General features: G+C 39.3%; 1 protein-coding gene across 1 annotated transcript in view; it reads right to left on the bottom strand.

Annotated features, from left to right (window-relative positions):
- Nucleotides 1-203: 203 nt before the first annotated feature.
- LOC132536630 (coiled-coil domain-containing protein 138-like) overlaps nucleotides 204-13,251 on the bottom strand; it is a gene marked incomplete at both ends in the record, with an annotated part of 30,385 nt that continues 17,337 nt past the window's right edge. The window contains one exon of the mRNA XM_060184762.1: nucleotides 204-380. Within this exon, the coding sequence (XP_060040745.1) occupies nucleotides 204-380 (177 nt within the window). The remainder of the gene's footprint in view (nucleotides 381-13,251) is intronic.

Here is a 13,251-nt window from a genome sequence, read left to right as displayed (position 1 = left end):
AGAAAGAAAGAAAGGAAGGAAGGAAGAAAGAAAGAAAGAAAGAGAAAAAAGGAAGGCAGCCAAATTTTCATTAAGACTGTGAAAGCTATGCTGGTTAACTATGGTGGTGGGTGTAGTCTATAATTATACTCCTGTAATTTTATGATCTTGTAAATCACTATTAAATCACTAATAAAAATAAATTTTAAAAGGAAAAAACTTACGAGATTCTACTGTCATCTGAAGCAAACTATCAATGACATTGGATAGGAGTCCTTTGCTGGATATTTTGAGATGACTTAAGACAACTGGAACAGCTTCATACTTCAAAAACAAGATTTTTCCTTCATCTGTCTTCAAATCCATGCAGAGAGAATCAAAAGCCTGAGCCAGATAGTCAGCTGAAAAACAATATATAAAATCAGCTGTCATTTCACATAGTAATCAGACATACAAGGTAGAAAGGGAACATCAACATGTTAACAAATTCAAAAGAGAAACAAAAATTAAATGACCAGAAATTAAAGATAAAGTTATATATTTTGCCACTGGTGATTAATTTGTTAGTACATGAATGGGAAAGGTGAAGAGGAATTACATTATTACATGGTTAACTTTATTCATAACTTTTATATTCTAATACTGAAATATCAATAAACCATATTTCTTTTCTATAATAAGACAGAAACCTATGTTTAGTAATACTACAAGTACTGTTTATTTTCCAAGTCTGGTTATGAATACTATATACATCCGAGTATTTAAACAACATTAGTATTTCTATTTGTACAATAGCTTTACCTACTTTAAAATGTATCTTTAAACAAATTCATTGGTTATAAAACAAGAACCTCTTTCTCCTAATAAAAAACAAATTAGTCATTTAAAGACAACTTCAGAAGACTAAAGATGAATTATTCTGCTGCATTATTTTTCTTATAATATATCTGGCATTAAGAATGGTAGCAATGGGAGGGTGGCAAGATAGCTCGCTTGGATAGTGCTCCTGCTTTGCTATGTGTGAGACCCAAGTTCACCTAAACCCTATTACACTGGGGTAAGATTCAGTGTTGTGATTTCTTTCCCTCTCTTCTGCTGTCTCTGTTTCTTTCTATCTGAAAAATTAGACTGAAGTAGTAAAGCCTTGATGACAACAAAAATAAGTATCAAGAAAGGAGGAGGAGGAGGAGGAGGAAGAAGCGCAATGGAGGCAGCTCAGTCATGACGTCTCCACTCACATGCATGATGCCCTGGGTTCAATCCTACACACTACATGATGGCAGCAAGGAGAGCTCCATGGATGGTAAAATAGTGCCTTCAGACCTCTCTAAATCTAAAAATAGAACAAAACTAAGCTAGGGAGGAAGTCCACTGGTAATGTACATTATGTGAGACTCCTAGTTTTTATCTCTGACTCCATATTTTTAAATGACAGCAGTGTTTTATCAAGGTCAGTGCCATGATGGGACCCACTAGAATCCCTAAACTTTCTTTAAAATATTTCACAGATAACTGGGGAACACAGAATGACAGGACTCAGAAGTATTAACCAGAGGACAGGCAGTGGCACTCCTGGTTAAGCAAACAGATTATCATACACAAGGGCCCAAGTTCAAGCCTTCAGTTCCCACCTGCAGGGGGAAAGCTTCACAAGCGATGAAGCAGAGCCACCAGTGTCTCACAGTAAGAACTCTTCTCCCTCTATCTCCTGCTTCCCTCTCAATCCCTCTGTCTCTCTATATATATACACAAATAACAGTATTAACCAGAATTGATCTAAAAAAAACTCATGCCACTACTCTTGTAATTTTACATTGTTTTTAAGTATATGAGAATATTATCAATTATCTGAAACTCTCCTTTCAAAATACTACTCAAATGACTTCAAGATTTCCATGCTAATCAAGTAACAGAGAATTGATTCTTCCATTAAAGTTTCCATTTAAAAGGGGACCAGGCAGTGGCACAGCTGGTTAAGTGCTCACATTACAATGCACGAGGATGCATGTTCAAGCCCCTGGTCCTGACCTGCAGGGGGAAAGCTTCACAAGTGGCGAAGCAGGGTTGTAGTGTTTCTCTATGTGTCTTCCTCTCTACCTTCCCCTCCCCTATCAATTTTTCTCTGTCTCTATCCAATAATAAATAAATAAAAATATATTTTAAAAAAATATTTCCACTTAAAGGAGGGGTAGACTGCCCTGAATATGTTGAAATATGACAGAACCACTCACTAGAACTTACTGCCCTCTAATTTCATATTGTTTCTTCTTTGCTGTTTTAGCTTACAGAAAGTAAAGAAATAATTAAAACTTTAAGTTGTTGAAAATAAGTTGAGAAAGCCTGTATGAAAACCCATGTTTTACAAGTGAAAAGAATTATAAAATATTAAGCAGTGTGCCTCTGGGCTGATTTATAACAAAACACACCCCATACATTAGTAGAATTTTGTTCAGTGAAAACTAACATTATTGAACTTAGTTTTTACAATCCAGTTAAAGCAAACATTGCATATGTTTAGGTTAAACAAAGATGACAGATTCACTCAAGACTTCCTCATTCAGAAATCCACATTTAAGAGCAAATCATGCAAAGGGAACTGATGTATCCTAAACCCAACTGATGTATCCTGAACCCAATTCTTCAGCAGAACAAAAATTTTAATCACAGTGCAACCTACTGCATATGACAAAAAAAAAAAAAGCACCTTACTTATTAATGCATTATCTGAAAAGGTTAAAAGGACTGCTGTGTGATATAACAAGTTTGCAAGTTTGCAAACTTAAAGATGTCCTCTGAAAAATAGAAAAATTATATCTGTTTTCCTTCTAAATAAAGGATAATCTTAAAGGGTAATTCTAGGTAGAATTAAATATATCCTGAGTCTAGTGAAACAGCTCATCTGGATAGTGTGCTGGGTTTTTTTTAATATTTATTTTCCCTTTTGCTGCCCTTATCGTTTTTCATTTTTGTTGTAGTTATTGTTGAGGATGTCGTCGTTGTTGTTAGGACAGAGAGAAATGGAGAGAGGAGGGGAAGACAGAGAGGGCGAGAGAAAGATAGACACCTGCAGACCTGCTTCACCGCCTGTAAAGCGACTTCCCTGCAGGTGGGGAGCCAGGGGCTCGAACTGGAATCCTTTTGCCGGTCCTTGTGCTTTGTGCCACGTGCGCTTAAACCGCTGCACTATCACCCAACTCCCTGGTGTGCTGTTTTGCCATGTGCACAACCCAAGTTTGAGTCTAGCCTGGACTGAAGGACATGGTACTGTGGTTTCCTTCACATTGCTCCACCCCTCTCTTTCTCTCTCTCCCCATCCCACACCCTCTTTGATTCTGTTTCTCTATATCAAACAAACAAAAAACTCATTTTAATTTCCCAGGCAAGATTTTATAAAACTGTAAGGACTGTAACCCTTTTTTAAAAAAGATATTTATTAACTTATTGTTGGATAGAGACAGAAAGAAATGGAGAGGAGAAAGACAGAGACACCTGCAGCCCTGCTTCACTACTTGTGAAGCTTTCCCCCTGCAGGTGGGGACCGGGGTCTTGAACACAGGTTCTTGCGCACTATAATGTGAGTGCTAAACAGGGTACACCACTGCCTGGCCCCAAGGACTGTACCTCTTGAGTATTTAAAAAAAGGGTGGGGGCTAAAGAGCAGCAGCAGCTGTGTTTCTCTCCTCTCCCGGGTCAACTAGGAATACCAAAGGAGACCACCTGGGACAGAAACAAGACAGGGCTAGAACAGCTTCAGGAACCCATCAAACCACCAGTGACTGGTTGGTGAGTGGCTCGTGGACAGGGAGGAGCCTAAGTGATTGAGCAGCTGGTAACAGTCCAGCAGTTTACCAGTTTAGGCACCACCTCCAGTCTGTTTTACCAAGGAAAAGACTGCTTAAAGGAGGAGAGGATTCCCCTAAGACTCAACAAATGCAAATGTGAGTCTCCATTGCTACTGCCCTCAGAGGCTGTAGCAGCAGGGGGGAGGCCCTGTGCTGACATCTGGGAACTGAGAACTGACCAGGAAACTCAGGAGAAGAGCTACACCTTGGTGGTTTAGCAGTGGGGCTGTATAGTGGGAGTCTTTCCACATTGTTCTCCTGATGAGAACATGGTGAATAATTGCCTTAGAACCATAGACTATGAATGGGAATTGTTTAGAAATTCACAGGGCCCAGCAGTACTGCCTGGGTTGGCAGAGAAACTGAACTGAGCCTGGAGCTTTGGATCCAGCAGCTTTGGATCTTGGAGCTTTGGGGTGTGAGAGTCTCTTTGCATGAAGACTGTGCTATCTCTCCCCCACTCTGCTTTATTTCTTGGTCAGGAGTGAGAGATTAAGCTAAGAAGTTTAAAAGCCCTCAGGCTCCCATAACCTACAGGAAAGAAAAAGAACAAAAGACGCTTTTAACAGCCTGTGTTCCAACTCAGGAATTGAAATAATAGTAAAACAACTGTTAATTTCCACAACTATGAATTTTTTTTTTCCTCCAGGGTTATTGCTGGGGGCTCCGTGCTGGCACCATGAATCCACTGCTCCTAGAGGCCATTTTTTTCCCCTTTTGTTGTTCTTGTTGTTGTAGCCTTGTTGTGGTTATTATTATTGTTGTTGATGTCGTTTGGCGTTGGATATGACAGAGAGAAAAGGAGAGAGATGGGGAAGATAGAGAAGGGGAAAGAAAGATAAGATACCTGTAGACCGACTTCACTGCCTGTGAAGCGACTGCCCTGCAGGTGGGGAGCCGGAATCCTTATGCTGGTCCTTGCACTTTGCGCAACACGCACTTGACCCATTAAGCTACCGCCTGACACCAGCTGTGAAGTCTTTAAATATCTTATTTAAAAACAAGTCAATCCAGGCAAGAGAGATCAGTAATTTGAAAAGTACTGTGAGTGACCTCAAAGGGTGCCAAACAGAATTAACCCAGACTTAAAAACACCAAGACACATCATATTTAGAATGGAAAGGAAGAAGGATAAAGAAAGGATCCTGAAGGCTGCAAGAGAAAAACAAAGAGTCACCTACAGAGAAAAACCCATAATATTAGCAGCAGACTTTGCCACACAAACACTACAGGCCAGAAGAGAATGGCAAGATATCTATCTAGTGCTCAAGGAGAAAGGCTCTCAGCCAAGACTACTGTATCCTGCTAGACTATCATTCAGACTAGATGGAGGCATAAATAAAAACCTTCTCAGACAAGCAACAGTGAAAGAATCAACTATCACCAAGGTTGCCCTGAAAGAAGTTCTCAAAGGTCTCCAATAAAAAGTCACATCATCATAAACATCCCATATAAAAGAACACTCTAAAAGTCTACAAGAATGGCGTTAAAATATCTTCAATCTTTGATATCAGTAACTGTCAGTGGCCTGAATTCACCTATTAAAAGGCACAGAGTAGGAAGATCAGAAAACACAACTCAACAATATGCTGTCTACAGGGAACCCACCTAACTCAACAAGAAAAACACAGGCTCAAAGTGAAAGGATGGAAAACTATCATTCAAGCCAATGGCCCACAAAAAAGGGCAGGAACAGCTATTCTCATATCTGACAAGATAGACTTTAAAATCAATAAAATTTAAAAAGATAGGGATGGACATTACTTAATGCACAGAGGATCAGTCAACCAAGAGGACTTAACAAATATTGACATCTATGCACCCAATGAGAAGCCATCTAAATACATCAAACATCTACTGAAAGAGCTATAACAATATATTAACAGCAACACAGTCAGAGTAGGGGACTTCAACACCCCACTCTCTCAACTTGACAGATCATCCAGGCAGAAAAATCAATAAAAAAAATGAGGGAGCTAAATGAGGAGATAGATAAACTAGAACTATTGGACACTTTTAGAGTCATTCATCCCAAGAAACTAGAATACACATTCTACTCAAGTCCACATGGGTCATTCTCAAGGATAGACCATAGGTTAGGCCACAAAGACAGCATCAGCAAATTCAAGAGCATTGAAATCACCCCAAGCATCTTCTCTGACCACAATGGAATTAAACTAACAGTGAACAACCAACAAAAGATTAGTAATAGTCCCAAAGTGTGGAGCTCAACAGTACACTCCTTAACTACTACTGGGTCAAAGAGGAAATAGAGGAAGAAATCAAAATGTTTTGAGAGCTCAATGAAAATTAAGACACAAGCTATCAAAATATTTGGGTCACAGCTAAGGCAGTACTGAGAGGGAAGTTCATAGCCACACAAGCATACATTAGGAAACAAGAAAAAGCACAAATAAACAACCTGATTGCACATCTTGAAGACCTAGAAGAAGAAGAACAAAGGAATCCTAAAGCAGCCAGAAGGACAGAAATCACTAAAGTTATGGCATAAATGAAAAACACTGCAAATAAGAAAACTATACAAAAGATCAACGAAAGTAAATGTTGGTTCTTCGAAAGAGTGAACAAAATCGACAAACCTTTAGCCAGACTCACAAGACAAAAAAGGGAGAAGACCCAAATAAATCAGATCATAAATGAAAGAGGAGATATCACAACAGACACTGCAGAAATTCAACATTTCATGAGAGGCTTCTATGAACAACTCTATGCCACCAAGTTAGAGAACCTGGAAGAAATGGACAATTTCCTAGATACCTACGAACTCCCAAAATTAAATAAAGAGGAACTAGAAAACATGAACAGGCCCATCACCACTAAAGAAATTGAAATAGATATCAAATCCCTCCCAAGGAAAAAAAGTCCTGGACCAGATGGTTTTACAAATGAATTCTACAAAATCTTCAAAGAAGAACTAATACCTCTACTTTTAAAAGTCTTCCAGAAGATTGAAGACACTGGAATACTCACTTCCAGCTTCTATGAAGACAACATCACTGTGATACCAAAAGCAGACAGGGACACATCCAAAAAAGAAAACTACAGACCAGTTTCTCTGCTGAACATAGATGCTAAAATATTGAACAAATTCTAGCTAATCAGATACAACAGTATATTAAAAAGATTGTTCATCATGACTAAGTGGGGTTTATCCCAGGGATGCAAGGTTGGTTTAATATATGTAAATCAATCAACGTGATCCACCACATCAGCAAAAGCAAGACGAAAAACCACATGGTCATATCAACAGATGCAGAGAAAGCCTTTGACAAAATACAACATCCCTTTATGGTAAAAACACTCCAAAAATATGGGAATAGATGGAAAATTCCTGAAGATAGTCTATATATAGCAAACATACAGCCAACATCATACTCAATGGTGAAAAACTGGAAGCATTTCCCCTCAGATCAGGTACTAGACAGGGATGCCCACTATCACCATTACTATTCAACATAGTGTTGAAAGTTCTTGCCATAGCAATCAGGCAGCAGCAAGGAATTAAAGGCATACAGATTGGAAGAGAAGAAGTCAAGCTCTCCCTAATTGAGGATGACATGATAATATACATAGAAAAACCTAAGGAATCCAGCAAGAAGTTTTTGGATATCATCAGGCAATACAGTAAGGTATCAGGCTACAAAATTAACATTCAAAAGTCAGTGGCATTCCTCTATGCAAACACTAAGTTAGAAGAAGTTGAAATGCAGAAATCAATTCCATTTACTACAGCAACAAAAACAATAAAATATCTAGGAATAAACCTAACCAAAGAAATGAAAGACTTGTATACTGAAAATTATGAGTCACTACTCAAGGAAATTGAAAAAGACACAAAGCAGTAGTAAGATATTCCATGTTCATGGGTTGGAAGAATCAACATCATCAAAATGAATATAATACCCAGAGTCATCTACAAATCCCCATCAAGATCCCAACCACTTTTTTTAGGAGAACAGAACAAATGCTACAAATGTTTATCTGGAACCAGAAAAGACCTAGAATTGCCAAAATAATCTTGAGAAGAAAGAGCAGAACTGGAGTGTCAGGCTGTAGTGCAGTGGGTTAAGCGTAGGTGGTACAAAGTACAAGCACTGACCGGCATAAGAATCCCGGTTCAAGCCCCCAGCTCCCCATCTGCAGGGGATCTGCTTCACAGGCAGTGAAGCAGATCTGCAGGTGTCTATCTATCTCTCCCCCTCTGTCTCCTTTCCTCTCTCCATTTCTCTATCCTATCCAACAACACCTACAACAAGGGTAACAAAAGGGAATAAATAAATAAATATTAAGAAAAAAAGAAGAAGAAGGAGAAGGAGAAGGAGGAGAAAGAGAAGGAGAAAGGGAAGGAGAAGGAGAAGGAGAAGGAGAAGGAGAAGGAGGAGAAGGAGAAGGAGAAGGAGAAGAAGAAGAAGAAGAAGAAGAAGAAGAAGAAGAAGAAGAAGAAGAAGAAGAAGAAGAAGAAGAAAGAATCGAACTAGAGGTAACACACTCCCAGATTTAAAATTGTATTATAGGGCATTTGTCATCAAAACTGCTTGGTACTGGAACATGAATAGACACACTGACCAGTGGAATAGAGCTGAGAGCCTGGAAGTTAGCCCCCACACATATGAACATCTAATCTTTGACAAAGGTGCTCAGGCTATTTATTACATGGGGAAAGCAGAGTCTCTTCAACAAATGGTGTTGGAAGAAATTGGTTGAAGGATGCAGAAGAATGAAACTGAACCACTATATTTCACCAAATACAAATGTAAATTCCAAGTGGATCAAGGACTTGGATGTCAGACCAGAAACTATCAGATACTTAGAAGAAAATACTGGCTGAACTCTTTTCCGCATAAACTTTAAAGACGTTTTCAATGAAACAAACCCTATTACAAAGAAGACTAAGGCAAGCATAAACCTATGGGACTACATCAAATTAAAAAGCTTCTTCACAGCAAAAGAAACCACTACCCAAACCAAGAGACCCCTCACAGAATGGAAGAAGACCTTTACATGCCATACATCAGACAAGAGGCTAATAACCAAAATATATAAAGAGCTTGCCAAACTCAACCACAAGAAAACAAATAACCTCATCCAAAAATGGGGATAGGACATAGACAGAATATTCACCACAGAAAAGATCCAAAAGGCTGAGAAATACATGAAAAAATGTTCCAAGTCTTGATTGTCAGATAAATGCAAATAAAGACAACAAGGAGATACCACCTCACTCCTGTAACAGGAGGGAGTCGGGCATAGCGCAGCAGGTTAAGTACAGGTGGTGCAAAGTGCAAGGACCAGCATAAGGATCCTGGTTGGAGCCCCAGCTCTCCACCTGCAGGGGAGTTGCTTCACAGGTGGTGAAGCTGGTCTGCAGGTGTCTCTCTTTCTCTCTCCTCTCTGTCTTCCCCTCCTTTCTCCATTTCTCTGTCCTATCCAACAATGACAGCAATAACAACAACAACAATAATAATAAACAACAAGAGCAGCAAACGGGAAAATAAATAAATATAAAAATAACTTTTTTTAAAAAAGAAGAAAAGGTAACAGCAGCAAATGCTGGAGAGGTTGTGGGGTCAAAGGGACCCTCCTGCACTGCTGGTGGGAATGTAAATTGGTCCAACCTCTGTGGAGAACAGTCTGGAGAATTCTCAGAAGTCTGGAAATGGACCTACCCTATGATCCTGCAATTCCTCTCCTGGGGATATATCCTAAGGAACCCAACACACCCATCCTTAAAGATTTATGTATACCCATGTTCTTAGCAGCACAATTTGTAATAGCCAAATCCTGGAATCAAGCCAAGTGTCCAACAGTAGATGAGTGGTTGAGCAAGTTGTGGTCTATATACACAGTGGAATACTACTCAGCTGTTAAAAATGGTGACTTCACCATTTTAAGCTGATCTTGGATGGACTTGAATAATTCATGTTAAGTGAAATAAAGGATGACTATGGGACTCTCTAGCAGAAGTTGAAAAACAAGATCAGAAGAGAAAACACAAGTAGAACCAAACTGGAGTTGGTGTACTGCACCAAAGTAAAAGACTCTGGGGTTATGGGGGGAAGAATACAGTCCAAATAGGACGACACAGGACCTAGTGGGGGTTGTATTGTTATATGGAAAACTGAGAAATGTTATGCATGTACAAACTATTGTATTTACTGTCAAATGTAAAACATTTATTCCCCAATAAAGAAATTAAAAAAACAATTAATTCCCCAATAAAGAAATTTTTAAAATAATAAAATAAAATGGGGTCTGGGAAGTAGCATACTGGTTTAAGTGCACATGACATGAAGCCCAAGAACCAGCTCAAGATCCAGGTTCAAACCCCTAGCTCCCCACCTGCAGGGGGGAGGTCACTTCACAAGTGGTGAAGCAGGCCTGCAGGTGTCTACCTTTCTTTCCCCGTCTTCCCTTCCTTTCTTGATTTTCTCTGTCCTATCCAACAATAGCAACAAAATGGAAAAAAGAGAACTGAAGGAGCAGTTGATTCATAGTACAGGCACTAAACCCCAGTGATAACTCTGGAGGCAAAACAAAAACAAAAAAACCCAGTAGTCAATTGTACTTAAACTGATTTTTTTTTAGTATGTCCGTATTCAATCTTTTAAAACTATGCAGGCATACAGCTATAATCTTAAACTCTTATCAAAAATTAGTCTACTGATTTTAATCAGTAAAACTTGGTTTTTCATTAGACTATGTAGATGAAAGAATTATTAGAAACTGTACAGCAACTGCCATCAAAAGGTGAACTCAATTGCCTACCCTCTGAATGTGAGCTAACCTTGTGACTTTAACCAACAGAAGAGAGTAGAATATGATAGAAGTGACACCTGTGTGAGAACAGAACCCTAATCCTGGGCCTGGAGAGGTCTCTTCCAGTCTCCAGTGGGGTGCCTTCTTACATCAAGTTAGCAGGTCCAGGCTAGCCTGGGCCAGGGGAAGGTCTCATGCATGAAAGTAAGCACATCACAAAGTCTACATAAACCGCTGGTTGAGCTCAGTCCAAATTACTCAAAAGAATTGTGATCTAGCAAATAAAATGTTTGTATTAAGCAAGTAAGTGCTTAGTGGTTTAAAATATGACATCTATTAACTCTACTAGATCTCAATTCTGATGTCAAATTGACTCTAGAAGTTTAATAATTGTGGTAACCATGATAAGAACAGCTACCTTATATAGAGCTTACCACATGCTAGCATGTTTAACACATTATTAGATAATATTAACTTACAGCATTTCATTACATAATGGTAGTGTCACTGTTTTACTTGTTTAAACACACAGTAACAGTGACAGATAGTATTCAAAATCAGCAGATTTTTGTGGATTTCCTGTTGTGCTCATTTTCTGAAGTACAAATTATATCTTAGTCCACTTCAGACTACGTTAACAGAATATCAAAGAGTGGATTCGACTTCCGGAGGCGGAGCTACGAGCAACAGATCACTTTCTCTCCTCTCCTCTCCTCTCCCGGATCAACTAGGAATACCAAAGGAGACCACCCGGACCGAAACAAGACAGGACTAGAATGACCACAGAAACCCAGTAAATCACCCGTGAGTACAAACACGCGTGGCTGGTGACAGAGAGGAGAGAGGGGCCTAAGGAGAGATTAAGTGACTGCTAACTTAAGTGACAGTTTGTCAGTGGAGACACCACCTCCAGTCTGCTCCACCAACAAGGGGACAGCTGAAGGGAGGAAAGGACTCCCCAGAGACTCACCAAGTGCAACTCTGAGTCTCCATTGCTACTACCCTCAGAATCCGGAGCAGCGACAGGGAGGGACACCAGGGTACAGAGATCTAACCGGGAAACTCAGGAGAAGACCTATACCTTGGTGGCATAGCTGAGGGGCTGTGAAAGTCTCTTTGCATAACCACTGGATTATCTCTGCCACACCCTGCTTTATCTCTTGGTCAGGAGCCAGTGATTAAGCTAAGAAGCCTATTGATAGTTTAAAAGCCCTCAGGCTCCCATAGCCTACAGGGGAAAAAAAAAAAAAAAAGGCTTTTACACCACTGAACTCCAACTCAGGGATTGAAAAAACTGTTAACATATAAAATGGTTAAAACAACAAGAAAAAATATTGGAGACTCGAACCAGGACAAGAGTCCAGCTAAAAGTCCTCCAGAGGGTGAAGCACAAAACAACGAGTTCAACATCCAAACATTAGCTAAGGAAATAATAACAGGAGTGAGTAAAGAATTTGAAAAAATTGTAATCAGAAATGCAGGAACAACAAATGAGAATATGGAAGAAAATTCTAATTATCTCATGGTTATTAGAGAGCTGAAAGCTGAAATCGCTGAGCTAAGAAGGCAACTAGCTGAACAAGCTAAAACAGTATCAGAGCAGGGCAACAAAATAGATGAACTCCAGAAAGCAGTAGAGGGCAGAGAGAATAGAATCAATGAGGCTGAAGACAGAATTAGCAAGATTGAGGATGAATTAGAGACAACTAAAAAAGAAGTAAGAGATCTCAAAAAGAGATTAAGAGATACTGAAAACAACAACAGAGTCCTATGGGATGACTTCAAAAGAAACAATATACGCATTATTGGCTTACCAGAGGAAGAAAGAGAAGGGGAGGAAGAAAGCATTCTCCAGGCCATAATAGCTGAAAATTTCTCTAGTCTAGACAACACCAAAGACATAAAGATTCAAGAAGCCCAGAGGGTCCCAAACAGAATTAACCCAGACCTAAAGACACCAAGACATGTCATACTTAGATTGGAAAGGAATAAGGATAAAGAAAGGATCCTCAAGGCTGCAAGAGAAAAACAAAGAGTCACCTACAAAGGAAAACCCATAAGATTAGCAGCAGACTTCTCCATACAAACACTACAGGCCAGAAGAGAATGGCAAGATATCTATCGAGTGCTCAATGAGAAAGGCTTTCAACCAAGAATACTATATCCTGCTAGACTGTCATTCAGACTAGATGGAGGCATCAAAACCTTCTCAGACAAGCAACAGTTGAAGGAAGCAACCATCACCAAGCCTGCCCTGAAAGAAGTTCTGAAAGGTCTCCTATAAACAACCAGACCACCACAAATAGGACATACATCAAAATACTCTAAAACTCTACAAGAATGGCGTTAAAATATCTTCAATCTTTGATATCAATCAATGTCAATGGCCTGAATTCACCTATTAAAAGACACAGAGTAGGAAGATGGATCAGAAAACACAACCCAACAATATGTTGTCTACAGGAAACTCACCTAACGCAACAAGACAAACACAGACTTAAAGTGAAAGGATGGAAAACTATCATTCAAGCCAATGGCCCACAAAAAAGGACAGGAACAGCTATTCTCATATCTGACATGATAGACTTTAAAATAGATAAGATTAAAAAAGATAGGAATGGACACTACTTAATGCTCAGAGGATCAGTCAATC

This window comes from Erinaceus europaeus, unplaced genomic scaffold (genome assembly GCF_950295315.1).
Source record: "Erinaceus europaeus unplaced genomic scaffold, mEriEur2.1 scaffold_973, whole genome shotgun sequence".
Classification (NCBI taxonomy): domain Eukaryota; kingdom Metazoa; phylum Chordata; class Mammalia; order Eulipotyphla; family Erinaceidae; genus Erinaceus; species Erinaceus europaeus.
The sequence above is the reverse complement of the archived record's forward strand: the minus strand, read 5'-3'. Positions and strand labels throughout refer to the sequence as shown.